The following is a 25896-nucleotide window of genomic DNA, read 5'->3' as shown; positions in this document are numbered from 1 at the left end:
TTGAACTGCATATGTAAATAAAAACTCAGTCAAAGGGCTTTGTGTTTTAGTTGTAATATTATACACACAGGAAAAGAAACCTCCAGCACATTGTTAAAAAGGGGCATGTTTTCTCTGTTTTAATCTGATCGATTGTTAGTGAGCTCCCTGGGTCCACTGAGATCCCTAGGCCATCAGCTCATGTATTTGAAAGGCATCTGTTTATTTTTAAAATGCAAATGCGGCCTACCTCAAAGGCTAAGCTGCAAGAAACACAATTTAAACGTGTCAGAGTTTTCCATTGGGGGCTTGGCTTCTCCCTTCCTTCAGATCTGCAAGTACCTCCCTGTCAGCATCACTTTAACAGTATCCCGAGTACAGGAGGAAACCTCTTAAGAAGCAGCAAAATACATACACGGTTGTTGTTTTTTTCTGAAAAACTCCAGCCAGTGTGAACCGTTGGAAAACATTAGCTGTGCTCTGAACTTCTCCTTACTGTTCAGAGCCTTTTAATTCTCCAATTTCCCTCTCAGGATCAATAAAGTATCTATCTAATGATGTCGTTTACCAAAGCAGTCCAGGTTTCTGTTAGGCTCGCTCCTCTACTCAAGGAAGAGCCTTGAGATCGTGCTCCAGTTAACAACTTAGGTCGGACCTTGTGCTCTACCTTTGCCTGTCCTCTTTAGCGCTTCCTGTGCTGCAGAGAGAAAGCCTGCTAAGGTTAACATGGGCCACTTTGATCTCTGTCAAGGCGTCCTGAGTAAGAATTAATTTACATTTCAGATGAAAAGGTTGACAGTATGAAAAGGCATCTTGTTTCTGGTATGTGAATGTGCTGTAATAGACCGGGAATTCGGAGAGGAAGTTATGAGGAAACAGAAGGGATAAGCCCCACTGCTGCTTTTATTGGGAAAGAGATGAAAGGAAAAAGGATCTCAATATGCACTGTTCTCCTGAAACATGGAGACCAAATGCTGCCCAAACTTTCAAAAGCTTTTCTTCATACATAATTAATTAATTATTACTGTTTCATGGGAGGTTTATTGAGATCAAAAAAGCATTTCATCGAACCTTAAAGTTTAGAGTCCTTTATGAGTTTTCTTTTCATGTTGGTCACTAGAAAAGCAAGTGTATGTGGCAGGGTTATACATAGTGTAGTGGAAATAACTTTATACAATGCAGATTTCCCATTCAAATATTTGTCTGTATTTTTTGTAGAACACTCTCAGCAATGGGTTACCTGATTGTATACAGATGGCTGCCTCTTCTCTTTCCCTTTTGATTTGCCTGAGAGTCTGACGAGCGACATGTCCCCTCCAGGCTATAGAAAACACAATGTCTCAGAAATTGGAGGGAAGCACCAGCAACACACTTTAGGCATATTAGCTCAGTGAAAACACAAACTTGTTAAAACAAGAAACCAAATGCAAAGGTGGAATTTTCAGCTCGGCGCGGAAGAAATCTGACCAATTTTCCAACGATTCACTCCACAATCACCACATTTTTAAAAAGAGAAAACCACAAAGCATTTTATCATCTCTTAATGGCAACATCTTTTAATTCCTTAAACGTACACGTTTACTTTAGGCAGTTAGGGGCGGCGCTTAAGTTTTTGGCAATGTTTGGCAAGTCTGTTCTCTGTAAGATAGACTTCTTTTTGCTCATCCAAATTCACAATTTCATGTTTTACACAAAGGACAGAAGAGCAGCTACTGCATACCTGCCTGGATGACGACAGCACCATGTACCCTCTTCTCTTTGAGTCTTCTGTACCTTCTAGCTCCCAGCCAGCCCTTGGTGTAAGCCTGCATCACCACCACACGGGCTATCACTTCTCTCAGCAGCAGGTTCAGCTGCTCCACGTGGTAATATTTCAGAAAGACCTGTTAAACACCAGATGACATCAGCTGTGGCACACCTTCAACCCGAAAGCCATAATCATGTCAGCCATACTGGTTTTTAAAGTGAGCAGAAACGCACAGCTGCTTTCACTGTTAAAAGACTGTGAAAGATATTCACTTCCTGATTTTAGCAGGGCAAATTATGCAAAAACCATTCTGCATTATGATTCTAACAACTGGTTCATTACATGCATAAATAACAGACACTTTGAACATTCAGCTCAAGCCTTTGTGGTTAACACTAAGAAAAGTGTGTGTGTGTGTGTGGGGGGGGGGGGGGGGGTGGGTGGTTTTGTTATGTGCTCAGGGAATCCGTAACAAAACAACATCTTTTAAGTGGACAGGGGATTTCTGAACAAATATCCTGGGACACCAGCATGAAACCAAACAATACTCAATTTGTTTTTTTACCTTGGTTCTCCCAAGTACCCACTTGTCTAGTCTTGCTTTCTCCAGAATGGCGATGGTGTTCTCTCTGCCCGTATCAGGCATCTGGTGTGCCCTGAAGGCGAGATAGTAATACCTAACAGACAGGGAGTACAAAGCCGGAGTAAGACCGCTGCCAAGTGAAAATTAAAAGCAATAATGGTTTTCACTTAAAAGAACGTAAACATGTTAAAGAACTTAAAAACCATACTGAATTAATTTATCCCTTACCTTAATAACGCTTCCTGCATTATGAAGGTAATAAATGCTAAAAAAAACATAGGATCTGAGATATTGATTGTATGGAAGATAAAAGATTTTACATATTGCAGTGACTTTCATCAGCCACTGCAATGGAAGGCCCAGAATGATGAGGCAAATCTGATTACAATTAAGACATTCTAATAATTAGGCATTTGTTTTTGATGCCGGCGTTGTATGACTCATATGCTGCTAATGTCGTTGCTTTTCATTCTGCTGTGAAGCGCCATGTGTTTTTATAATATTTGCAGGCTACTTAATGGAGCGAGTGTTTAAATCCAAACAGTAGAAATATGGTTAGCTTTCGGATGCCATGACAACAGCTTAAGATGACTACTAAGATAGTCGGTTACTGATGTATTTGATTTTTTCTAGACCATCTGCACTTGCTTCTTTGTGACCCTTTCTGCTCAACCGCTCTTAATATGATTTAAATTAAAACTTAAAGCCCAAACTGTAGTAAATTCACCACTACTTTGGGCTCAGAAGAGCAGAGAAAATATGATTTTGGGAAATGATTTTGGTAAGAGAACTACATTCTAATTACATTGCTCATTTTATTATTTAAGTGATTGTGTTGCTGTAAAAAAAGGCACCATCCTGGATCACAACTGCTGGAAAGGGCAATGCACAGAAATTATGCAAGAAAAATGTCAGTGCTATTGCTCCTCTTTTAAACATTTGCCTGCAAAACCGTAGAGACATAATCAGTAATGGAAGCCCATCTTATTACATTTTCCACAAGTGAAACCTTAGAACTGTCAAAAGCCAAGGAAATTAATTGGGTGCAGTAGTTATAGATTTAACATGGATCACTCAACAAGTCTCCTTGTGATCTTGAAATGAATGTTAAATGTGAGCGGTATTAAATGAAGAGGGGATTCAGCTTTCCTGATCAAAATCATTCTCAACAATATACATACTGTACAGTGTGATTCATTAGAGACCTGAAGCACACATGCAGACGTTTGTAAAACAGACTTGTAAAACAGACTAGCACATTCCCCCTAATGACATACAGCCCTATTATGTCTTTGGTAAAAAAAAATATTCGTGTCCCTTTTTTTTTACAAATCATTTATGAAAAAAAAAGTTTTTCTGACATCCAGCAACATCTGAGCCTGAGCCTTACAAGATCTTCCCGGAACAAAACAGAGTGCATCAGTGGGACTTTAGCAGTCATTCACTGATGGGAGTTTGATGAAGTTGCTGGCCTTCAATTTGGGCACAGAGAGGAAGAATATTGGGGTTTTACAGAGATTGAAAAAGAGGGAAAAATGATATGTAGTATTCTGTTACTTCTTTTGCTTAAATTAATTTCCCACCTAGGTCTGGTGACATCAATTACTTCTTTTGCTCCTTTCCAGAACCAAATCCTTCCACTCTGGAATGAGCCAATAATAAAATAAAATAATAATAATGATAATAATTGCTTACACTTATATAGCGCTTTTCTGGACACTCCACTCAAAGCGCTTTACAGGTAATGGGGACTCCCCTCCACCACCACCAATGTGTAGCCCCACCTGGATGATGCGACGGCACCCATAGTGCGCCAGAACGGTCACCACACATCAGCTATAAGTGGGGAGCAGAACAGAGTGATGAAGCCAATTCATAGGTGGGGATTATTAGGAGGCCATGATTGGTAAGGGCCAATGGGAAATTCGGCCAGGACGCTGGGGTTACACCCCTTTTCTTTTCGAGAAATGCCCAGGGATTTTTAATGACCACAGAGAGTCAGGACCTCGGTTTTACGTCTCATCTGAAGGACAGCACCTTTTTACAGTATAGTGTCCCCGTCACTATACTGGGGCATTAGGACCCACACAGACTGCTGGGTGAGCGCCCCCTACTGGCCCCACTAAGACGTCTTTCAGCAGCAACCTTAGTTTTTCCCCGGAGGTCTCCCATCCAGGTACTGACCAGGCTCACACCTGCTAAGCTTCAGTGGGTTGCCAGTTGTGAGCTGCATGGTGATATGGCAAATCAAACTAAATGAATAATGTTGCTGAACTCAAACAGTAGATCAAGTACATCCAGCAACACAGGGTTCCACTAGTATCAAATCAGCAGCTGTAGTAGAATAAAGGATTGATCCCATTGTTGTACTGGTAATAACAGGATTTTAAACGAAACACTACAAGTTAAAATAGTTTTGTGTAAAGTTTGGTATCCTAAACTTTTATAAAAGTACATGTTTACTGAATTCAAAGAGTTAACTGTAGAGTTGCATCTATTTTAAGAAAAAATGAATGCATTGGTTAATTAATCTCTCCAGAAAACTTCCAGAACATATTAGTAGACTTAATGAGCTTACACATTATTTAGCCACTCCAAACACTAGATTTGTTGTTATATGTCTGGTGTATTAACCCATATTTTATGTTTGCTGCTAGTGTTTTCAACTGTCTCATTTGACGTGAGTATTTAGCTTCTATGCTGAAGTTTCAGGAGGTTGCACAGATGAAAGAAACCTAATTTCTGTTTTTAAACACAATTATCTTTTCATCTTAATGTATACACAGGTGTTGCTGCATAACCTGTGTGATATACTATATAAGATACTTTTAATCTTCCCATGAATAGTACCCAACTGTAAATGTAAAGGAAATGTGATTCCCAACAGGAATAATGTACACGCCCAATCAGACAACTTTAATTGGCCAACCTTCAAAGCCCAGAAGATCAGTATAGGGGATTTTTCATTATTCATTATATATTTCCTGCTTATGAACACTTAGGAAAACATGTTTCCTATCCTGTTAATGCTATGGACTATTTAGGATGTAAACTAAACTCAGACATTTTATGAATGCAACCACAGACCGAAAATAAACATTAGACACAAAGAAAGCCGAATTTATTCTGTTCATTTTGGGAATTAAATTATTCAACCATCTGTAATCAAGAAAAAGCAAAGGGCTCATGGGATATGGATCACATGGTGCATTCATGTCATGTCATCTTACAAGACAAAGTATCTGTAGAAAACACTATTATTAATGTCTTTGTTTCATTATGTACTCTGAGATGACCAATTCAGACATCATTAAAGAACATATTGCCTGATAGGCAATTTGGAAGAAGAGGTTAGGCAATCTTTAAAGCTTTAGACATTGAAAAATTACATGCATGGTAAAGAAATGTTCACAACGAGTAGCTGCAGCTCCATCACACTCTTTAAAACATCCAATCAGACTGAAAACCATCTAAACCATGAGATTCGGGAGCAGGTATTAAACACTGACAGTAACCTGCTGTCCACTGAAAGATGAGGTGCACATTGTTTCACTAAAACTCCAAAGACAAAAACAAAACAAAAAAAGTAAAATAAAAAAGCACAATAATATGGCAGTCTTGAACTTTCTGACTTCTTTATCCCTGAGAATGAGCAGCACTCTATTAAATATCAGCACACTGTCACGGTTGGCAAAGCTTTAGTTAGTACATGAAGCCTATTTTACCTGTTCTGAAATGCATAGTGCTCTATTGTCAGACAGGTCCCTATTTACAAGTTTCTCTTATTTCATCCAGGTAAAGAGAGACGCCCAGGAGAGTAATGTTAGTGGAGATTTTATCTCCTTGTTAGTTTCACCTAATGTTTATAAACCTTTGTTAGAGTACTTGATTGTCTTACACTTCCTCAAAGTAGTTTACAAAACACCACTATAGGACAGGCTGATAGGACTATTTGTTAAAGAACATCAAGGCCTCAAAAACTGCTGGCTCATCCTCTTTGTTGTAGAGTTAGTCAAAGGATAGAAAAAACAACAATAGTGCTGGCTATGAAATTCTTTGATATTCCAAAGATTTACTGTCTTTTATATTAATTCCTGTTGATACCTGTTCGTCCTTTGATGGTGAATACAAAGTGCAACTCTTGCCAGCATCAGAAGTGGCTTTGATACAGCAATTCTGAAATGCTTTTCACTGTCTAACTACAGGATCTGTCTGTTACTTTACAGGCCTTCAAACTAGCATCACTGACCAGGTCAGAACTAAGGTGACTGAAATTACTGAGGTCCCAATTGACATGAATAGACTCTAAATGTTTTCTAACAGCACAACAGAATTATGTCAAACAAACGGCTTGAAAAATATATGCTATTTAAAAAAGTTTTTTCAAATTATTTGTTTAAAATAATGCTAGCAAAATAAATCAAACTAAGGCTGCTGCTGGAAGAGGTGCTAATGGGACCAGTAGGGGGCACTGACCCTGTGGTGCCCCAGTATAATGATGGGGATACTACACTGTATCTGTTTTCTACACTGAAGCATGTGAATAAATGTAAAAGTAATCTTTCTTAGAAGTGCTTACAACACTATTCTATATATACCTTGTCATTTCCATGGTACAGTGTAGTAAAACAGTACCTTCCTTAGAATTTCTATTCCTATAATGTTCTTAAAACTCATCAGAAGTAAGCTGCCAAGGACAAAAATAAAATTGCTTAAGCCTTAGGCTAGACCTTTATTTAAAGGGATACTTACATTTTTGTGTACTCTGTGTACTCATTTTTGTGTCAAGACTATAACCGCATCACCTGATTTTCTGGGTGGGGTGTTCTTTGAACCTAGTATGTTGCTCCCTCAATCACTGAACAACAATCCATTTATATTTTCCTATGTTTGTAAATACCACCGTTTGATTTATCTAGATAGTAGGTCTAATAGACCCCTCTATCTCCAAATAACTAAATAGCCAACATGCAGTTCCTTCAGCAAATAACTTGTATTGGCTACATGGACATACAGTTTTCATTGTATTCGGAATACTGCACTACTTGAACACAATGTATTGCATACACCCTGGACACATAGCAGCTCTGTTGATATTGAGTTTTGTCTGAGTTTATTTTATTCAATTTCTTTTGCACTATTATCTATTATTATGTTTCCTAACTTTTAATTTTGTGATTTTTACCCCCCGGTGAGCTCGTAGAAAAGACATTTCATTGCCCGCAACTACTGCTGCACGTTGTATTGTTGTGCATTTGATAAATAAACTTTGATTGATTGATTGATAGATAAATAAATAAACGAAAACCTATAAAAGTTTCTCTTTCAAATAAAAAGCTGTTGTCTATATCATGTAACCGAGCCAAGATGACATTATCGCCTGCAATTACAGTACTGTAATTCTGAAAAACTTAAGTCATAAATAAAAAAAGCTAAGGATCTGTGCCTGTGACTGGAAGGTTGCCGGTTCAAACCCCACAGCTGGCAAAGGAATCCTAATCCGTTGGGCCCCTGAGCAAGGCTCTTAATCCCAACTGCTCCAGGGGTGCTGTACAATGGCTGACCCTGCGCTCTAACCCCAAGTTTCTCTACCTGTCTGTGTGTCTCATGGAGAGCAAGCGAAAAGATGAATTCCTAATGGAAGAAATTGTATAGGGCTAATAAAGCAACATTATTATTATTATTGATTTACCCCCTAGTATGAGACTTCGTATGAGCGCACCAGGCTTAAATCTAATAAAACAATGTTTTTGCTAGTGTCATTGAATGCACCAGATAATTTCCTGAATCTCAGTACACCATGCATTTCTGCAAAATGAAATTTTGCATGTCAGTACTAATGACTTCCAGTTAGTAAACAGCTTACTTATATTCAGACTGACTTCTCAGACTAATTAAGAAAGCTTGTATTGTGTCACATATTACACACAAGCTGATTGTCAGACTCTCAGGAGGTATTTTATGTTGGCGTAAAGGAGTGCTTCTGAAGGCAACATGAAATTAAAACAGTACTTTGTGACACATGACATTCACCTTTTAACAAATTCGTCAAAAGGAATCCGATGGGAAAACCCTTGTCGCCTGATGTTCACCGTTTCTAAAATGCCGGTGTATCGCAGCTGAACCAGCACTCTGTCGGTGGAAAACTTGAGCGCTTGTCTGTCATCATTGGGTTTTATACAACGAACAAAGTGAGGCTGTCCGACCACCATTTTAGACAGGAGATCCATTAGGGAATACTGCAAAAGAAAAAGAAGGATTTGTTTCAAAGGTACTTCAGTGAGCAGCTGAAGGGTGTTCTATAGCTGAAGAAATGTACTGTATCTACTTCTGTGTTCACAAGTCGGAGCAATTTGCTTTCGTACTGCATTCCTGGTTTGGAAATGCAATATTTCAATACATTTCATTTCACTTTCTTCTTCTTCGTTCATTACAGAGCATTATAGGTTTTATTTTGTGCAAATACATTGCACTTTACACTTATTCTTTAAAAAGGTCCAGTCCATTCAGCAAAGACCTCTTTTTTTAAAGACATTAAATTGTACTTTAACATTAAATAACCTAGAATTCGTGTTTTCAAGACTCAGAAACCTGTGCCATATGGTTCAAAGGTTTTGAGTCACATTAAAGTTCACTGGTACTTCCAGAATACCAGAGAATAATGTCCCTGACAGGAGCAGTAAAAGTAGTTCAGGTGGGTAGCTGCGTCAGCATGCGTAGTCTGCAAAGGAACAAGTAATAGGTTTATTCCATGCTGAAAAGAGAAGAAAGAAAACACAATGTTTCAGCTGTGAAGGCTTCTTCAAGTGTGAGCAGTAAAAGCTAAGTCTCCTCTGTAAACCTGAGCAACGATGGGTCCTATTTCATCATTTTCCTAATCTACAATCCATACCTTTTGACTCCTGCTACGTTATCGGGTCATATTTTCTGAAAAGAGAAAAAGTGCAGTGTGCCTCAAAGCAAACAAACCCCCTTCTGCACAATATCCTTCACTTGATGGCTGCCAGCAGGGTTGCTGGTACCAAAACAGTTGAAGAACTTTGATCTTGCTAATCAATGAAAGCATCATCGACATTTCAACACTGAAAGCATGAATCAAGCATGTTTGAATTCAAAGGGAGAAAAGCACACCCAGGGTGGCATGGTGGTGCAGTAGTTAGCAGTACTGCCTCGCAGTGCTGGGGCCCTAGGTTCAATTCCGGACCTGTGGATTTTCTCCAGTTGCTTCAGTTTCTCCTACAGTCTAAACACATACCAGTAGGTTAAGTGGCTTCTGGGAAAATTGGCCCTGGTGTGAGTATGTGTTTATTTCTGTGTGTGCCCTGAGGTGGACTGGTGTCTGCTCTAGGTGGTACCCTTCCTTGTGCCCTTTGCTTGCTGGGACAGGCTCATGCTCCTTCATGCTGCAGCAGTAAGAAAATGGAGGGAAGGATGGAGGAAGGGAAAAACACACCCTGAAATACGAGGCCACTGTTTGTCTTCGCATGTTGGTTGTTTCCTCAGGGTGCCGCATCACTTCCATAGTGTCCACCTAAAAAACATCAAGTTACACAACACTTACCAAACACACACTGAGAACTGGTTAGCCTGAGGCCCAGTTAGGACTCTGATGTTGTGATGACTTGGCATAGCAGGAGACTATCTCAGTGGCCATGTTGCTAACTGCAGAACAAATCTGTAAAGTACTCTGTGAAATGAAAACTCTATAAAACTATAAAACTCTGAAATGAAATTATTTAAACTAGAAACCAAAGTTGTTCAAATTGATATTCAGTTCAAAAGCAAGCAAAAGAAAATAAGTGGGAAATGCCAGGTTTGGAATGGAAGAATTTACCAGCTTCAAAAAAATGTTTACTTACTTGGTTTTATTTTGCGAAATTAAGTTTGAGAGCAGTGAAGAGTTCTTAAAATTTAGAGAAGAGACCTTGACAAAAAAATCCAAATGGAATACAGCTGGATGATTTTGTGTTGTACGGTCTTCATTTGAAACGCAAATCTTTAAAATGGAACTCATTGTGTCTGATTGGAAAGTGTGTCTGGTACAAGGAAGTAGCTGAACTTAAGACAAACTTTATTCATATGGACGTTATTTTTTGATAGAACTATTACATCCACATCTTTAAATCATCTAAGTGCAATCTGGGAACATCATAAATTGAATTAATTCATCCTATTTTTTTTTCTTGAAAAACAAAATGAGACTATACAGCTCCTCCATGGAGAATTTTATTGTGCCTCTATTGCAATGTTATAAACACTTAAAGTCAATAATCTAGAAAGAATGAACATTTCAGCTTTAAGGCATAAGAAAAAATTAGCAAAGCACACTGTGAAAGAGGGCTTCCACTTTAAACCCTGGATCTTGTTTCACCACAGTATTAAAGAGGACACAATATTAGCATACTAATGATTTTCTCTGCTCATGACTTCATCAAATTTCATGAAGCAATAAATATTTTATTGTAAGTCTATACAGCAAAGTGCATATCTTAATATTTTATTTCATTTATCTTACCCTGGATGGAAAGGTATGCCAGTATTTTTCTCTCTCACCTCACAGTATAATTGGGACTGTAGATAGTCTACAGACTTGGTGCACGAGGAGTCTGGCAAACAGATGAAGAGCTGTCATATTTCTAAAAACATTTTAATGAGTGGGTGCTAACATCTGTTCCGTTGTTTCTTAAATGTTAATAGTTCTAATACCTGTGAAGAGCTTAGGTTATGATTGCTCACACTTTTCAGTATATTAGCTATAAAGCACAGGATCACAGATACTACCCGTTTTTCTCTTTAGAATGACCTCATGTTATTAGCAATTTCTCGGAACTCATTATTTGTATTGCATTTGAGTTGTCTGTGTTATAGTCATATCCCAAGTTTTCTGCAGGCTGTTTATGATGTCTTCATATGAAATTTCCCCACATCTAGCCACAGATCACTTATCACACTCTGTGATTCAAAACATATGATTCAGAAGATTACTGGCAGTTCTCTTAACATCCTGAAGTTTTCTTTGACAAAATTGCGTCACATTCTACGGCTGCAACTGATGGAAATGTTGATCAAAATATGACTTACTATGCATTCTTAATGTCTCTCCTATACCAAAAAAACACTGCACTGCATGACAAAAATGAAATATTTCTGTCAGCCAGTAGCCATATCGCCCTACAGCTCACAACTGGTAACTCACTGAAGCTCAGCAGGTGTGAGCCTGGCCAGTACCTGAATGGGAGACCTCCTGGGAAAGCTAAGGCTGCTGCTGGAAGGGATGTTGAAACTGTGATGGAGAAACTATACTGTAAAAAAGGCACTGTCCGTCGGATGTGACTTAAAACTGTGGTCTTGACTCTCTGTGCTCATTAAAAATCTCAGGCATTACTGGAAAAGAGTATGGGTGTTGCCCCAGTGACCAAATTTCTCCCTGGCCTTTACCATTTACAGTATGTCCTAATAATCCTCATCTATGAATGGGCTTCATTACTCTGTTCTCCTCCCCACTGACAGCTAATGTGCACTATGGCTAGTGTTGAATCATCCAGGTGGGGGGCTACACACTCACCTGGGGGGTTGGTGAAGGGAAGTCTCCTTTACCTCTAAAGCTAAGGCTTCAAATAACTAAATATTAAAACTGATGACTAAAATGCTGTTTTCCAGCTGCAGTACAACTGCAAAAGAAAAATGTATGTCAAAACACTATGACACAAAAATGATCAAGATTAACACAGGTATGTTAGTAATTCTGATTAGGAAGGAGGAAGGAGGAATGAAATGAGAGGTATGAAGGTCAGAGGAATTAATTTCCCACAGCAAATATTTGAACTGAATATACAAATGTATAGATGGGAGGTGTTGGTCAAATAAACACACAGGCAGTACAATCAAATGAGAAGGGGTGCATTTGTCATTTCAGAGAAGTTGGATGGCATAGGATAAGTGTGGAGAAACTTTAGCTGAATTAACATTTGCCTACACAGATTGGTGGAAGCAATGCTTTGGTGCATATTCGTACCTTTAACAGGTTTCTGGGGGACTGGAAGCATGGAAGAATGCGAGTAACAGGGTCAAAAAGAACAAGCTGTACATCAGACCCCCATGATAAATGTGAGCCAAAACCCGTAAACTAAGACAACAGTCACCATATACTGTAGCAATTCCTCTCCTCCAGGCTCGTGTAAAGCAGAAAATATTCTGACAAGTCAAAAGTTACTTTACATGCCAGGAGAAGAGTATTGCTCGGTCAGTGGAGGTAAGTCATTTGTTACAGCCGGGATGTGCCACATGCAAAGTAAATGGTTTCTGTGGCTTATGCTGCTGTAGTGGTTTGATGTGTGGTGTCAACTACAGGGTGGAAAGTGGAATCACAGCTATGATATTCGACTGTGGTAGCACTCAGTACATTGATGATTACTGCCTGGCCATAAACACATTCAACCATTGCACATAAATCACTTTAAGCGTTTAACCATTGCTGCTGTGCTCCCCTCTCATACTTCTTCTTGAGGAAGTGAGTTATTAGCTGGTCATTAAATCATCAGGCCCCTTCAAGATGGCTGGCAAGCCAAATGGATTTTAGCACCCTTGCTGATAAAAATAAACACAGAACAAATGCATGCACACCCCCTGCAAACAACAGGAAAAAAGACCAATTCCAATTTTCAAGTAGACTAAAATTCTATACCATCAACGTTAACATTACACATGCATTCAACTTAGCAAGCCTGATCATGTCTCAAAAAAGTCAAAAGGCATATTAACAACACCACAGTGACTTAGAGTATCAATAACACAGAAAAGTAGGAACTTCAGTACTGAACTGAGCTACAGTTGTTAAGGGCAATTTCAATATCTCCCATTTAAATGATACACTTTGTTATCTTACAAAAAGCAGTACAATAAGTACAGTCAAATATAAAAGTCTATACAGCCCTATATTTGATCAATGTGGAAAACTTAACCTTTCTCTGTGGAAGCACTCAGTTTTCGGAGGACACAAATGGGTCTCAGTAAAAGTGAAACAAAAAGGCGACAAGACATTCCAGACAAAGGCACTAAAACTGAAAATCGAATGAATGCATAGGTTCCATCCAAGACCTAACAAATACTTTTCGTACTGCTGCAATTATTCCTAATTATTACCCTTACAGTCCTAGCATAAGTCTGTTTCCAAGGCCTCATTTGTTAGTTATGATCATAAACATAATTTTATCAGAAAAAAACACAGGCCCACATTTGTAAGAAACAATACTAATGTTTTGCCAAACTACAAGGTGAAATACTGGAAAGCATTGAATAGGGCGATACTGCACACAAACGGGGGTGGATACTTGCTGGGAATTGTAAACATGCTTTATTTTGGAGATCCTCCCAGATGATCATTGTGCTACAGTGCAACATCACTTAATCAGACCAACGTGAGCTTGGCCCACGATACAGTGGACAAACACCAAAGGCTTCCACATCCAGTAAAATGGTAACATAACAACAGGATAATATCACAAACTGAGGGGGAGAAACACTCGGTATCATTAAGTCAATGTGGATAAAAACACAGGTAATTCTGGATAATAGGCCATAAAAAACATCCCAACAGGAGAGAACCAAACCTTATTGCGTCCTACACTGAGCTGGGGAGGCAGCGATCGTGATGCTGCAGTCACTCTTGCCCGTGATGTAGCCAGGTTACCTGTTCAAAACACAGCACACAAACACGGGTCAGGCTTCACTGCTTTGCTACATTGTGTATCTAGCCATCCACTCTTTAACTGTGCAGGGTCACAGGGGAGCTGGAGCCTATCCCAGCAAGCAGCAGGAGCAAGGCAGTGTACACCCTCGACAGGATGCCAGCCCATTGCAGGGCACACACCGACACAAACATGCACACCTACACAACGGGGTTAATTCTATCAGAAACCAATTAACTATGATTGGAAGCCAGAGCACCTGGTGGAAACCTGCATGAACATGGGGAGAACATGCAAACTCCATGCAGATGATTCTCCAGGTCTGGAATTGAACCCAGGGCCCCACCGCTGCGAGGCACCAATGCTAACCACTGCACCACTGTGCCACTCACATTCTGTTTCCGGTCTCAGCATACGTGAATATCAAACAGGTTAGAGCAGAGAGCTGCGACAGCGTTTAGGCAGCAAAGGAACAAGCAGCAGTGAATTACATGCTGGAAAGTAAAAAGATGGAGTAAAATGCCCATCGTTTCAACTTGAAACACCTGAGGCAGGTTCCTCTGCCAAACTGATGTTTATTTGACATTTTCCTTTTTATATTTGAGTATAGAATTAACCTCTACTTGTACATATTAAAGGCCTTAATCTGAACACACCAAATCACTTGAATGTGTCAGTTTGGGAGGGTTTGTGGGATCATACAGACTGACGCATTTCATATTACCACAGTATCTGCGCACAAGCCAATCTCCTGGATAGATTTACAAAACATTCCTCTGCTGATGAACCCCTCAGGCTGTGCAGTGCTCTTTAGCCTGCTTAGGGTTTATAAAGGCAGCCCAGGGGTTCCTCCATCAGCAGTATTATTGTCTCTGAGCAAAGGAAAGGATATGCACTAAGCATGTGCAAGGCAGTCTGAACGTTTGAAAGTTTTAGCAAGTATAGCACAAGATGTCCAAATGTTTTCTCTGGCTATATCTTCAGAGGCTAAACTGTGATTAATAGCACTGAAAGAAGCCTTTGAAGCAGGATTGGTGACATCAAAGTCCTAATCCATGGGTGGCAGGATTTTTATAATGAGTGGGAAGCATTTTAACACATTTCAAAGGGTTTACTCCATGAATAAACAATAGACTGCTGCAGATGTGCCACACACCTTTACAAAAATATAACTAAAGAGATGAGGTTGCGGTATAATCCAATGAATAGTGGATGATCTGTATAAACTGGGCAGCACAAGATTTTTTGTGTATTTATTTGTTTAGACCCAAATGAGTAAGTATCCCAGAAAATGACACGATCACCCTGGATTTTAACACACTGCCTTTCACATCGGTAGAATAGAACTGCTAAGATGTGAGCTCTTTTCATTACAGTCTTGTTTCTGTGTGACATATCTTTTCTTTCAATACTAATAAAGAAGAGGTGTGCACATAACAGCATGGTGCCCTTTACACCAACCTCCTTTAACCCATCATTTGTATAGAGATGCAGATTAATGCCTTTGAAGTTCAATAACATCTTCTTTGAAATGAGTTACTTCACCTGCAATGCTACTACGTGCCAGTGCATAATTTAAACATTATGTCATTAATAAACTTACTTTAACAATACGTATTCAGCTGAAAGATGTCATAATAACTTTGTTTCTAATGAATGCTTCCAATATGTTGTTTTGAGTGTTTACATATAAATATGTAATATACAGTATATATTTCTGCTGCCTGTGCTTCAATCTGATGTGAATAAAAGAAAAGACTGCAACTTAAAATGCAGGAATACAAGAATTTGACTTTCTTGTCTTTACAATATTTTCCTATTGGAAGATGTCTTTTGCCTCCATATTGCTGGTATAGTGCTTGTTGTGTTTGAGGAATCTTTGTGGGTTATAACAGACAGCCCCTTGGAGCTAATGTCTAACCTTAATCCCTGTGTAATCTGATAGCTCTGTAGAAGCTTCATCAGCATACACTTTAGTGAAACACAGGGTCATTTATTTTATGTGCCTTATAAAACAAAGCTCAGAGTACCGGCAAGAACAGAGCTTTTCACTGAACTGCCAAAACTTTTGTTTGTTTCTCCTGGCAAGACCAGCTTTATATTATAATTTCAAAAGGGTCCCTAGGGTGAACTGCTTTAGCACAGGTATAGTTTAAAGCAGTTTTTTTTTTGCATTTCAACACAGTTTTTGATTTATTGGTTCAAATCCAAACTTGGATTGCCCCACCAACTAAAGTTCGGATCTGAACCCCTCACAGAACCCCTTTATAAATTACTCACAGGAAATAACTTTGCAATACGTCTTTATATTCACATTATACGCAGAAGAGATTATAGACAAGGATGTTGCAACTACATAATGGCAAAAATGCATATTTGATTTCTTTAAAGGTTTTTAAAGCTGGTGAAGCAGAAAACAGGTTTTTGTTTATAGAGGAAGAAGAAATAAATTGCTATGTGCTTGCTTTCAGGGCTCTTGATGTTACACAGTTTGTCTTGCCTTCTCTTATTTTACGTCCTGTCTATGTCTATCATATGACATACACTATTTGGGCCATCTTACTGATTTAACAGGGGAGCTGGTCTCTTTTGAATCCTGTGTTGTAAGGATACAGTCACTAAAGTCCTGCAACAGTTTAACAGCACATATGGTCATGATCTTGGAACAGAAGTCCCCCCTCCTCATCTCCTTCCTATTGTTGCTGGGTCTGTGAGCAATTTCTTTTATTGAAAACTTTTCTTGAATGATTCAATTTAAGTGGAAGTGTGCCATTTCTTTTGATTGTTTCTCCAAACGAGTATCCAGAAGCAATGGTAATTTGGAAATTATTAGATATTATTACGTATATTCTGATCATTGCCACCTTTTTGTTAAAACAAGAACACGTGCACAAAATACCACCGATCCAGAAAAAAACACGGAGCTCTTGCTTTGTTCCCAGCTACTTTTTTAAACAAGCATCAAGTAAAATACATTTCCATATTGCTAATTACATGTGGTCTGCAGAAAGTACAAGGGTATATGGATTATATATTATTAAGACACCTAATATTAGCATTCTTATAATGAGCTTCTTCTCAGTCAATATCACAAGCAAAGAAACACATGACACACTGACGGTATCTCATTTAGAGCCAGGCTCATAAACTGTGTCAGGTGCTTCATAGGAGTGATTCCAATTACCCAAAGTTTCATCTGGTGGATTAATTGGAATCGTCCTCATTCAAATGAAGTCAGTAAAATAGAATTCTCGTTTGTTTGATTTGCCATTTGCAATTCAAGTGCACATTATTTGAGAACATTTGTCATGATGAATTAAAGACCTTCTACTGGACATGCTAAGAGTGTGGAGGTGTCTTCCATGTTGCTCTCTGACAGGGCACCTGCAGGGGTCACTTAATAAGAGAGGCAGTCTACCAGCATCGATCCCCACAAAAAAAAAAAAAAACACTATTGGCCAGGGATAGCTTTAAGATTCTAAAAGGGTTTAATGGAATAGTCTTCAATGAAAACTCTTCTGGGCCCATTACATCATCATCATCATCATAATAACGATAATACAGGAGCGATGGCCCTGTGGCTAAAGATCTGAGCCTGTGGCTGGAAGGTTGCCGGTTTGTGTCCCGCATCCGGCAGAGGAATCCTACTCTGCTGGGCCCCTGAGCGAGGCCCTTAACCCAAACTGCTCCAGGGGTGCCGTATAAATGGCTGACCCTGCGCTCTGACCCCAAGCTTCTCTCCCTGTCTGTGTGTCTCATGGAGAGCAAGTTGGGGTATGTAAAAAGACAAATTCCTAATACAAGAAATTGCATATGGCCAATAAAGTGATATTATCGTATCTTATCAAAAGCCTTTTGAATATTAACAGACATAAGAACAAGGGCCTCTATGACAGGACACTGCCCCCTCTATTTCCTTACAATGAAGTATAAATGGTCAAATTCCTTAGAAAAGAGTTTATCACAAAAATGTCTGCCAATTGTGTTCAGTTTAAAGGAACTGAGTGTAACTCAGATGACAGACACCAGTGGCATGATTCTCTTGAATACCATCTTTATGTGCTCCTCATTCCGTACGTGACATGAGGAAAATATACTTTGAATAAGGTCATTTACAATGAATTAATTGGAATGACCTTATTAAATAATCATTTCTTTTAATACAAACAATAATTAATTTATTTTGCTTTCAGTTAATGAAAAACACTTTGCTCAGTTTTTTTCTCAGCTTTGGAGGTCTTAGAAAAAAAACAAAAAAACTACTTGTTGGCATCACCACATTTCCTTTGAAAATGAAACTCGGTGAGAATCTGCTAAAAAAGGAAAGAAACTTCAATCGTATTGGGTTTCTATTGACGAGTTACTGTGTTTGGGATTAAAAACCAATCTCCCGTACGATATATAACACCTAAATACACTCTTTCAAGGAGGCTGAAATGTCTTGTAGTTCAGAAGCTATGGTTTAAGAAGTCAGTATGGGCGACATAACAATTGTAGGAATGCTTGCTTTGAAAGCTGGGTTGCTCTAGCTGGATGGATGTTTTCTTTCTTTTAAATGAATGTGAATGTTGAAATTCAGCAACCCAGGAAATAAGATTACTGTAGACTGAAATCCCCGTGTGCTCTGAGATTTGACTAGTCCAGAGGCTATTTAAATGACATCTACTACTGTCAAGCCAGATCCCCCATAAAATAACTGTGGTGTAATTTGCTTTTGACAGCCCAACATATTTTTGTACCATTACCAAAATTGTATGCTTTCATTACTGGACAGCGGTTATTCTGTTAATATAGTAAAACAATAATTACTGCAAAAATAACTCCTTACTAAAAATAGAACTATTACTTATAAAGTATCGTAGTTACTTATACAGTACATGAACACAATTGTCGAAAAATCCACAACTCTTTAATGAAACTGCAATGTGTACCATTTTGTAAAAGTTACAAAATGCAGTGCATCCCGAAAACAAATTCCCAAACTCAAATCAAAATTTGATAGCAAGCAGTTGGGTTCAACAGTGCTTGACATGAGCTGCTCCTCCGATTACTGGCCATGCTAGCTCCTTAACAACCAGAATTGTGATGTTGTGCAGTATGTGCAAGGAAAGCTTTGGCATGTAGTCTCACATTGTCATGACAAAAACAAATGACATTAACAAACAAAAAATGAAAACCATTTAATTGCTGTCTCTAAAGTGGGACTATACTTTGCTTTGCTTTTAGGTCGGTTTTCTTTTGACAAACTGATATGAAGTGAAGATTCTTGCCAGCGTCTTATGGCTGTGAAAGGTAAATTGAGCTGTTTTTAATATCACAAGAACGATGTTAAAGCCCAAAACTATGTTTCTGCACCAGCCTTAATGAGTGTCGGTCTTTAAACATAAGAGGACTTCAATCACACAGCCACAACCAGAACTCTCAGCTTTATATTTTTTCCCAATTACTAAGGATCTATACTGTTATTTTAAAATAACTTTGATTATATGTTTCCACCAATACATCAAATGAAACCTGATAGAAATATTGCATTGAATACGGTTGTTTTTCCCTCATCTTGAAAATACTCATCTGAACATAAATCTCAACTTTCAGAATTAATACTCCAATAACTTCAGCAGTGCTTTTCTAATCTCCATGTTCACTGCAGATCACAAGCAGTGTTATGGCTAGCTGATAAAATCTCAAGTTTTGCAATAAATAAGGTTTATACTGCATTTTTCTTTGATAAGACTCAATCCTTTAAGTAATTATCTGATCCTAGGAACAGCTTGAAACACACACATATACAGATAATCTCCAGGCAAGCATAAAAAATTCTATGTACATTTCTCTTCTTACTGCTTTAAAAGCTATTTGTTTGTTTAGCAAATATGTTAAAGCACACTCAGTTTCACTTAAACTTAATACACTCTCAAAACCTTGAAAGAATCTGCTTGTTTATTTGCTTCACCCACATATTTAAAAAGCCCATGAATGTAAACCACTTCCATATTAATGACACACAAATGGCCATGGGCAAAACTGAGCTCACAGTAAAACACATACTAAATGAAATACCACTGTAGCAAATAATATTCATCTTACAAAATATTAATACAGAGATAGAATTAAAATTAACAGTATGACTTCTAAAATAATGAGTAACGTATTGTAGAATAAAGTATTTTAATGCCATATATTGACACACAGTATGCACAACGTCTGTGTCACAACCACAAACAGAAGCCCGCATTCTGCAAAATAAGTACCACTTCACTTTAGTGCAGGATCCCATGGAAGCACAGAAAAGACTTTTAGCTCTTAATGCTATTATCAATTTATTTCACTATTATTTTTATGCAAAGTAACTTGCATTTGCACCCTTTTATGCAACTGGGTTATTTACTGAAATAAGCTACCCAAAGTACTTTGCTCAAGGCTACAACAACAGGGCACCATTATCGGGCTGAATAAAACCCTTCAAGGTTAAATCCAACCTTCTTATCACCCAGGGCCCTAAACACTACTCTGTACTGCAGCTGGGGAGATGGACAGTAATCACAAACGCTAACACAACCATTCTTTGCAGAGTAAACACAGTGCACATCCTGTGTGCCTTTGAGGACCCAGTCTTGTCATCTGAGTTCCCATCCAGATCACCAGAACAGTCTGACCTTAGCATTCACACTCCTGGTAGCTCCTGGTCACATGGCTAGGTGTGTTACTCCCATCAGCTGTATTACATGCACCGTCCGATAATGAAAATGCATGTGATTTGTATGAGGTGCTTATAAAGTTCAATAAACAGATATAAAAACATGGCCCAAAATCTCTCACACACACACAGAATGACCTTTTCTATCCCACAGGATGAAATTCCAGATCTAAAGCCAACACAACACTAAACAGATGTTAACCTGGCAGGAAGAACACCTTTCTCAAGGTGGCCGGTGTCTCAGTGACCAAACCAAACCAAAACTACAGTATGCCGTTGACTTTTAACTGGCACCAGAATCAATTAAATAACATACTATTAAAGTTTAAATCATTAATAATGAAAACAGAAAAACAACTACATTTTTTACATAAATTATACCTTTACTACATAAAGACAGATATGCAATTATGTTTTTTAAATTAGTTTATGTAATAGTGTTTATTTCCCCAAGTGGTGCTATTTATAAGTCAAACTCAATAAAAAGTCAAATATTTTTCATAAACTTAGTGAAAGCAACACTAATTAAAAAATCTACTTTGTAGATGGTTCAGATGCCTTTAACCGTTTCTCTCCTAGAATGAAGCAAGACTTGTCTCTGAAAGTATTTGGGCTCTACATGCTGAAAGAGGACTGTGAAATAAATGTCCTGAATTTGGTTTTAAATAAAAATGTAAGAACTGCTCGCACAATGTGTCAATGCTTCATTTGATAGAAAAATTACTGAAAAAAAAATTAATTTCTTGCACAATATTTACAGGCTGCAGACATTACTTGCACGTCTCTTCACTAATGTTGACTTTTTTCTTGTTGAATACTCTAATGTTATTGGGCTGTCAAATGATTGTTTTATATAGGATTCAGCTATAATTACTTAAGAGGTCAATGAAAAAGAACAACATATTTAATCAAATAAAATAACTAAAAAATGCAGAGTGCAAGCCTTGAATGTGGCCGAAATCAATGTTAGTGGCACACAATTCTCACCTGGCTCTTTGAAAACTAAACTCTAACCAGTGTCCACCTCAATCCTGCTGTCTAATGTCTTTTGACATGACTTTCCCCTCCCATGAGGCCAGATTTGGAGTTCACAGACTCTACCAGTGGGATTATTAAATCCCTACAGACTGTGTGGGGTTAAATCATTTATCCTTAAACCACACCTCATTGCTTAGCCTTAGGCAATGTGGTGTAGTTTGCTGCATGCGTGCTACCCAAGACATGAGTAGTGAATCAGTTCAGGTAGGGCAAAGCAGGTGGTAAGACTCTTAATAGCATCTGTGGGATATTGGCTAATAAGAACTTTTCTGTCAATTACCAAGCTTACCATGAATTGTTTTTACCCTGTGCTCTAAGTGGTTAAGTCATGCTGGCATTATTACGTATGAGATTATGCAATACAATCTGGAAGAGGCGATAAATCATTGCTATATTTCGCTCTTCATTCCCTCTGGACCTGCTCCTTTCCTTACTCTACTACCATCCAGTAATCGGAGCCGCAGCCCACCCAATACACTGCCCCTTTACTTGAAATGAATGGCTGTGCTACTGTAGAGCAGAGTAACTACTAACGTTTTCCCAGCACTGGGAGTATACGAGATCATTTCAATGTGCAGGACTACAAGAGTTAAACAGCAGTCTGCACTGACTTTAAATAACATGTTTATTTTTCCCAGCTCCCACGTGACGGTATCTTTTTTTTCCCTGTATGCTATTTAGTGACCTACAGTACTTGCATACTAATTCATGCGCGTTCTCAGTTGGGCACATCCATACACACGTGTCCTTCACAAGTGATGGCTGTCAGACTCTATTGGCTGCATTGTCATGCAGATTTCCGAATTGTGCACCAGTCCGCTTCATTAATTATCATGCCATGCACTTTGAACAATATGCTAATTTTGCGAGCCATATAAAGGTTAATTCGAATGCATACCAAAAACTAATGAAGGAAAAGAGACAGACTATATGACCTTGCTTAACCTGTTCAATCCCAGCCCTTTCTTGTGTGCAAACTGTATAAGAATACTAAAATAAAAAAGGACCTTTTAAGGCTCTGTAATCATTATGAAAAATGAAAATGAAAAGTTTATTATGAAAATGTTTCACACTTTATGATTCCAAGCAGAAGAATAAAAAATGGCAGGGCTAAACTTTGGATTGTAAACATACAGGATCACGATACACCGAAACTGTAACTGGAAATTTGCTGTAAATACATCTTTAAAAGAATAACCTGGTGGTTAGTTTTCTATAAATCAGAGCATTTTAAGTCCTTTGACTTCTTAACCAGGACATTTCTTCAATTAAGATGTTTAGAGACCATGTGAAATGAACCTGCTAAAACCCTATATTGTTCCTCAACTTAAACAAGTCAAACGTAATTCAAGGATGACCTATATGATCTGCTGCACGGTGGCTCTAGATTGCTGTAAATTTATTTTGGTTTCATACACTGTACACAGAATTCCTTAAAGTTTCATTCACTCGTAATGATAAAGGTGCTACGCCAATTTAATAGTGTTTTAACACTACTGGATTATGTTTGTGATGGTGTTTGCTGATTTAGCATCAACAATGATGCCACCTAGTGGAAAACATCAACAGTTACTTCGTTTACATTTTAGCAATAGATAAGACTCTGGGGATAAATGGATTTTTATCTAATCTTACACACAGCAATAGTTTTAGAGATAGGAAAAGAAACATAAAATAAAAATATAGGCAGATTATTCTTATGTTACCCTGAAGAATAGAACGACCATCTTTACTGATTATTTTGCACTGTGAAGGAGACCTTAGATATTCCATCTTAATATTCAGACTGAAGTGTCTGAAAGCTGTTATCGCTAGCTATCATCTTCAATTTTATTAAGTGTCTCAAAGGCAGCAAGACCTCTGAATCACCACCCCAGCTGACAGACACAGCAGGCAGACTTTCTCAGGAGCTCTGTTGCGCTGGACAGGAAATATAAAGAAATATAAAAACCACAAAAGCTTGAACTAAATCACCTGGAAGTTTTTTAACTGAATTTTTTTTAAAAAAAGTATTCTTGGCACCCTCTCTTCCATTTTACTGCTACTGCAATTCAGGGCTGGTCTTGACCTATAAAAAGCATTAACATCTTGTGGTTGTCCATCAGTAAAAACTGCCTAATGCATTTTAAATGAAAGCTTAACCAAGGTAGTTCATGCAGCGCCTAAAGTGCATTTTGCTGTGGATTTGTTCTTAATTCTATCATCATCACTAATAACAGTCATTGACAGAGACTGCTAAGGGGGAGACTACAACAAGCAATTCAACTTATGCTCTGTAGGGAAAAAACAGCTCACATTAACAGACACCAATTTTCTCAGCTCAGTCTACAGTGACCAAAACGGACTGAGGCATGACAAAGTAAGCATGCACAGCTAATGAGCAGCATAGTATAACCTGGATCTAAGAGGAATACTACAGGGTGAAGCTTTCAAACTCAATTGAAAGGGATTTTTCTCCTTAAGATTTTGATATCTTATTGCAAAAAAAGGCCACAGAAACACCATCTGGAGACAGAAAAATGATTTACAGTGGGGCAATTAAACTGAGGTATAAAAAACCTGAGAGCAAACAACGTTACACAGTGCTTTTCCAGTGATAATACAAAGGGCTTGGATTTTATTTCCACATGGGAAAAGAGACCTATGGAAGGCACCAGAACGAACTGGACAGCATTTTTGCAATTGCATTCAAATGTTTTGGAAAGGGGTGATACAAAGATACATTTATTGTTGCATATTTTTGTGCGTTAAAAAGACACACAAACCAGGTGTGTCACAAAACCTGCACACAATATCTCCTTGTGGGCTATTCACAACAGATACATGCATGCAGCACCAAGATTTTAGCAACATCCTAGATCATGGGAGGTTGCAGCTCTTTTTAAAATTGAACCACCAACGGCACAAGTTTTTAAATTTCGTTGTTGAGTATTTTAAGCATTGTACTATACTATTGTAAACCAACGTGAACAGGGAGATCATGAAAAACTCCAGATTTTGTATTAAAAAACTCCCTTGACAAACTCCCTTAATTTCAAGATTGGCCCCATATCCTTGCTATGAATTTACTGCCAAACGTATGCCTGTTATGGGCATGATGACGCAGTGGTTAGCATTGCTGCCTTGCAGTGCTGGTGCCCTGGGTTCAAAACTGCACCTGGGGTGCTGTCTGTATGGAGTTCGCATGTTCTCCCTCTGTTGGTTTCCTCTAGGTGCTCCAGTTTCCCCAGAGTCCAAAGACATACTGGTAGGTTAATTGGCTTCTAGGAACATTGGCCTGATGTAAGTGTCTGCTTGTCTGTGTTTGTGTCTGTTTGTCTGCCCTGTGATGGACTGGTGTCCCTTCCAGGGTGTATCCCGCCTTGTGCCTGTTGCTTGCCCTGTTAAGCTCTGCCTCCCCATGACTCTGTACAGGAAGAAGCAGTTAGAAATTAAATGGAGGGGTGTGTCCCTATTAAACCTTTTTTTGCTGTAAAATTAAGTGGCATGATACAGGTATCCTAAGAGTTTGTCTAACTACACAAAAGGTAGAGGTGAAAATGTGAATGCTGTTCACAAGTTCTGTGGATTTCACATGCATTGCGTCATACTAGCAAGCGTCCTTTTGCTGACCTATTTCGAGTGACAGCAGAAGATACAATAACATCACGTAAACCTGTTTACCTACCCGTTTTTGTCAAGGGGCTTGAAAACAGCTGCTGCAACAGTTTGTTCTCTGAAGTTCTCAAAACCACCATGATGTCTGCAGGAAGAGTGTCTCTGTTCTTTTCCAGGAATCCATTTGCATCGTACAAAACCTGCAAACCATCACAGAAAGAGTCCAGAATCTTTAAATCCGAATAAAAAAAACTTAAAAGGCAATACAGCAGGACTGCTTATCATCTAATTTTCTAACCGCTGACTCCTGGTCAGGGTCGTGGCAGTAACAGGCTGAGCAGACCAGACTTCCCTTTTCCCAGAATGTCTCCAGCTCCAGGATTCCCAGGAGCTCCCAGGCCAGCCGAGAGATGAAACCCCTCCAGCGTGTCCTGCCTCTGCTCTGGGGTCTCTTCCCAGTGGGCCTGTGCCGGTGCCTGTGTGCCTGGTATCTCTTTCTTTTGGTCACTACTCAAAGCTCATCACCATAGATGAGGAAAGGAACATAGTAGGTCTTGTATAAGACCTT

The 25896-nt window shown here is 38.7% G+C and overlaps 1 protein-coding gene across 3 annotated transcripts in view; it reads right to left on the bottom strand.

Annotated features, from left to right (window-relative positions):
• The window catches only part of myo3b (myosin IIIB), a 120773-nt gene that overhangs the window by 30912 nt on the left and 63965 nt on the right, over window positions 1–25896 (bottom strand). For all 3 annotated transcript variants that reach the window (XM_015358857.2, XM_015358859.2, XM_015358862.2), the window contains 7 exons: window positions 25399–25528; window positions 13919–13998; window positions 9763–9840; window positions 8343–8548; window positions 2292–2403; window positions 1700–1862; window positions 1220–1300 (listed from right to left, as the gene is read on the bottom strand). In XM_015358857.2, coding sequence (XP_015214343.2) covers window positions 1220–1300; window positions 1700–1862; window positions 2292–2403; window positions 8343–8548; window positions 9763–9840; window positions 13919–13998; window positions 25399–25528 — 850 coding nt within the window. The remainder of the gene's footprint in view (window positions 1–1219; window positions 1301–1699; window positions 1863–2291; window positions 2404–8342; window positions 8549–9762; window positions 9841–13918; window positions 13999–25398; window positions 25529–25896) is intronic.

This window comes from Lepisosteus oculatus, chromosome 12 (assembly GCF_040954835.1).
Source record: "Lepisosteus oculatus isolate fLepOcu1 chromosome 12, fLepOcu1.hap2, whole genome shotgun sequence".
In the NCBI taxonomy this organism is placed as follows: domain Eukaryota; kingdom Metazoa; phylum Chordata; class Actinopteri; order Semionotiformes; family Lepisosteidae; genus Lepisosteus; species Lepisosteus oculatus.
This window is presented reverse-complemented; position numbering and strand designations above follow the sequence as displayed.